This window comes from Octodon degus, unplaced genomic scaffold (assembly GCF_000260255.1).
Source record: "Octodon degus isolate 3935 unplaced genomic scaffold, OctDeg1.0 scaffold00072, whole genome shotgun sequence".
Lineage (NCBI taxonomy): Eukaryota > Metazoa > Chordata > Mammalia > Rodentia > Octodontidae > Octodon > Octodon degus.
In genome coordinates, this window is record NW_004524648.1 from 1,711,927 (window position 1) to 1,715,530 (window position 3,604).

At 46.5% G+C, this 3,604-nt stretch overlaps 1 protein-coding gene across 1 annotated transcript in view; it reads left to right on the forward strand.

Moving 5' to 3' along the window:
- The first annotated feature begins 1,809 nt into the window (after window positions 1-1,809).
- The window catches only part of Prpf8 (pre-mRNA processing factor 8), a 34,732-nt gene continuing 32,937 nt past the window's right edge, over window positions 1,810-3,604 (forward strand). Inside the window, exons 1-3 of the mRNA XM_004635345.3 lie at window positions 1,810-1,911; window positions 2,106-2,216; window positions 2,818-2,986. Of these exons, the coding sequence (XP_004635402.1) occupies window positions 2,117-2,216; window positions 2,818-2,986 (269 nt within the window). The 5' untranslated portion in view covers window positions 1,810-1,911; window positions 2,106-2,116. The remainder of the gene's footprint in view (window positions 1,912-2,105; window positions 2,217-2,817; window positions 2,987-3,604) is intronic.

Sequence of the window (3,604 nt, forward strand, 5' to 3'; positions counted from 1 at the left end):
TGAGCTGGCCACACACACAAAATAAATGAATAAATAAATAATAAAAAAATAAAAAAAATTTTAAAAAAAGAGCTAGAGATATAGCTCTATGCGAAGGACTTCAGTACAAGTACCAAAAAGTGGGGGTTTTATTTTTATTTATTTATTTTTATCTTTTTGAGACAGTTTCACTATGCAGTTCAGGCTGCTCTTGAATTCATTATGTAGTCCAGGCTGGTTTCTCTCTTTTTTATTTTAATTAAGTAATTAGTTAGTTACAGGGTCTCACTACACAGCTCAGACTCCCCCAGCGCTGGGATTACAGGCATGTGCTACCACATCCGATCTTGGTGGCAGGCTCAGCTCGCCCTGGCATGGCAGGTGGTACCTGCCAAGCTGTCTCAGAGGCCCCGCCCAGACTTGTCTCAGACTTTAAGTGGTCTTCCTGCCTCAGTCTGGGATTACAGGTATGCACCACCATGCCCATGTTGGGATTACAGGTGTGTGCCACCATGCCCTGCTATCTTCTTTTTTTGGAGGAGGGTCTCACTATGTAGTTCAGGCTGGCCTAGAACTCATTATGTATTCCAGCTGGTCTGCAACTCACAGGTATCCTGCCACCTCAGCCTTCCAAATGCTGCAATTATAGACATGAGTCACCATACCCAACACACCGTTACTTTTTTATTGATGGCGACCCAGTTAAAGTTACTTTTTATTTATTTATTTATGTGTGTGTGTGTGTGTGTGTGTGTGGCCAGCTCAGCCCACCAAGGGGCGGGGCTGGCTGGCATGTGGTGCTAGGGGATTGAACTGCAGTCCCGGTGCTTTGCTAAGCTTGTTCTAAGTAGGTGCTTTAGACCACTGAGCCATTTCCCCAGCCCCTAAAGTTACTTTTCTTTATATTCATCTTTTATTTTACAAATTTTGGGTGTGAGTCTAATCATTGCCAGAGAAGAAGAAGTGGAACAATAAAGGTGGTGCTCACCAATATGTTGCTGGGGAGCCAACCCAAGGTCTCACATACAGAGAGAGCTAAATGCGCTACCTCTGAACTAAGTTCCCATCACGTAGGCAAGGTTAAATGTTCCACTGTGTGTGCGTGTGTGTGTGTGTGTGTGTGTGTGTGTGTGTGTGTGTTTTATGCATTTTGTACAGGGTTTACAGGGCCTCACTACACAGACCGGACTTGCAGTGATCCTCCTGTTTTTCAGCCTCCCAAGCGCTGGGATTACAGGCGCGTCCCACCACGCCCAGTCTCATTTGCCCCGCACGCACGGCAGGCCCCAGCATCCGCCTAAGCAGGCGCTTTAATCCACCGAGCCCTTGTTTGTTTTGTTCTTAATGCCCAACTTGTGAACTCCCATCATGTTGCACTGCACGAACCTGAGTTCTAGTCTTCGGTCCTGCTACCCTATGAGGTCTATAAAAGTTCTCTTTTCCCTATTATACCCTCAAACCTTGTACAGAGTGGGCACTCAATAGACAACTGAGTCAACGGATATATGTACAAATTGACTTGCAACCAGTCACATACTAAGTCTGAATTTGTGAGAACAGACACAGAATGATGCGCAACTTTTAACAACTCTGTTGAACGTTTGATGCTTTTCCTCTCTCGAGGAGCAAGGGATACAGATAACGTTTACCTCAAGGCCCTCACACAGCTTCTGCAGCGCGGAGCGAAGGTCTAGAGCCTAGCCTGACCACACCCACTTACGTTCAACTCCTTTTCGCCTGTGGACCCACCCCTTCCGGGGCAGTGTGCAACTCTAATTGGCTTACTCGCCGATCCATCTGAGCATGTCGGCGCCTATTGGATCAAACTCTGAACCCTGGTGGCGCACTTCCTGGCGTTGGGAACGCGGAGGGGACGTAGGCTTGCCGCCATTGCATTGCGAAGAAAGTGGCCGCCTCTGTGAGAGCTGTGGGGTGCGTGGCGGCTTACAGGGCCCGGCTTGCGGGAGGGTGGCTGGGTCGGGATGAATCGGTGGGATAGACAAGCTCAGGATGCGTGCGCTCTTAGCGGAGCGGGACTGCAGGCTGTGGATATCCGGCTATTTCAATTGTGCCTTTTGTAGATGTAGGCCTTGCCCGTTAATTTTTCTCTCTCGCCGCTCCTTTAGATTCTCCGGGAATGGCCGGAGTATTTCCATACCGGGGGCCGGGTAACCCGGTACCCGGCCCTCTAGCCCCGCTGCCGGATTACATGTCGGAGGAGAAGCTGCAGGAGAAAGGTGAAATAGTGGGAACGGCGCGCGGGGACTGGGGACAACGGGTGTGCGCCTGCGCGCAAGTGGGTTTACAGACTACCCCCTTTCCGTATGTTTTGGTAGGTTCATTGTCAGCCGTATTGCATTTTTTATTTAGTTAAAACGTTTTAAGCGCCTATCTGCAGGCGGTAGTGTAATGAATAATATAAATCCGTACAGGATTAAAATTGCAATGGAAGGGATGGGGAGATGGTTCAGTGGAATAAGCGCTTCCCTGGCAAGCGCAAGAGCCTGAGTTCAATCCCCGATTCCGGAAAAAAAAAAAAAAAGTTACAATGGAAAATAGATAATGAAAATCCTGGGGACGGGGAAAAAGAAAAGGAAATCTTAAGTAATAAAAATGTCAAGGGGCTGGGGAGATGGCTCAGTGGAATAAGCGCTTCCCTGGCAAGCGCAAGGGCCTGAGTTCAATCCCCGGTTCCGCAAGAAAAAAAAAAAAATGTCATGTAATAAGTACAATGGATGAGAAATTGGCAGGGAGTGCGCCTCCCTTGCATGCTTTGACAGGAATTTACCAAGTGCGGGCAGTGGTCGTTTGGTCTTTTAAACTTAAGTACTTTTGTAGCCCGAAAATGGCAGCAGTTGCAGGCCAAGCGCTATGCAGAAAAACGGAAGTTTGGATTTGTGGATGCTCAGAAGGAAGATATGCCGCCAGAGCATGTCAGGAAGATAATAAGAGACCATGGAGACATGACCAATAGGAAGTTTCGCCATGACAAAAGAGTCTATTTGGGGTAAGGAACATCCTGGAATAACATCACTTGGAATTTGGTCTTTTTCTTTTCTCTGTAATATAGTTTACAGTCTTAGATGCTCTGTTATCTTGGGATAGAACTCTTTTGACAGCCCATCTTGTTAAGAGTAAGGAGAAAACAACCAAAATTCTGTAATAACATTCAGATTTACCAGTTATTCAGGGTTTTGTTCTGGCTTCTGTTCCTGATCTGCTCCTGTTGATGCAGTGACAGTATAAGATACCCTCTAAGGCCAAGTAGTGGCATATTTCTGTAGACCAAACAGCACTTGGTAGGCTAAGGCAGGAGGACCACCACAAGCTCAAGACCACCATGAACTGAGTAGGGAAATCAAGACCAGTGTGAGCTATATAGTGAGATCCCCTCTCAAAAGAGAAGGGAAAAAAAAATTTTAAGCCGGATAGGGGAGTGCATGCCTGTAATCCCAGTATTCAGGAGGTTGAGGCGGGAAGGTTGTGAGTTTGAGGCCAGCCTTGGCTATATAATGTGTTCAGGACTAACTTAAATTACATAATGTGACCTTGTCTAAAATAAATGAAATAAATAAAATGTTTCATTGAGTAGAGTAAGATCCACAGTAGACAACTTTTTTTTTTT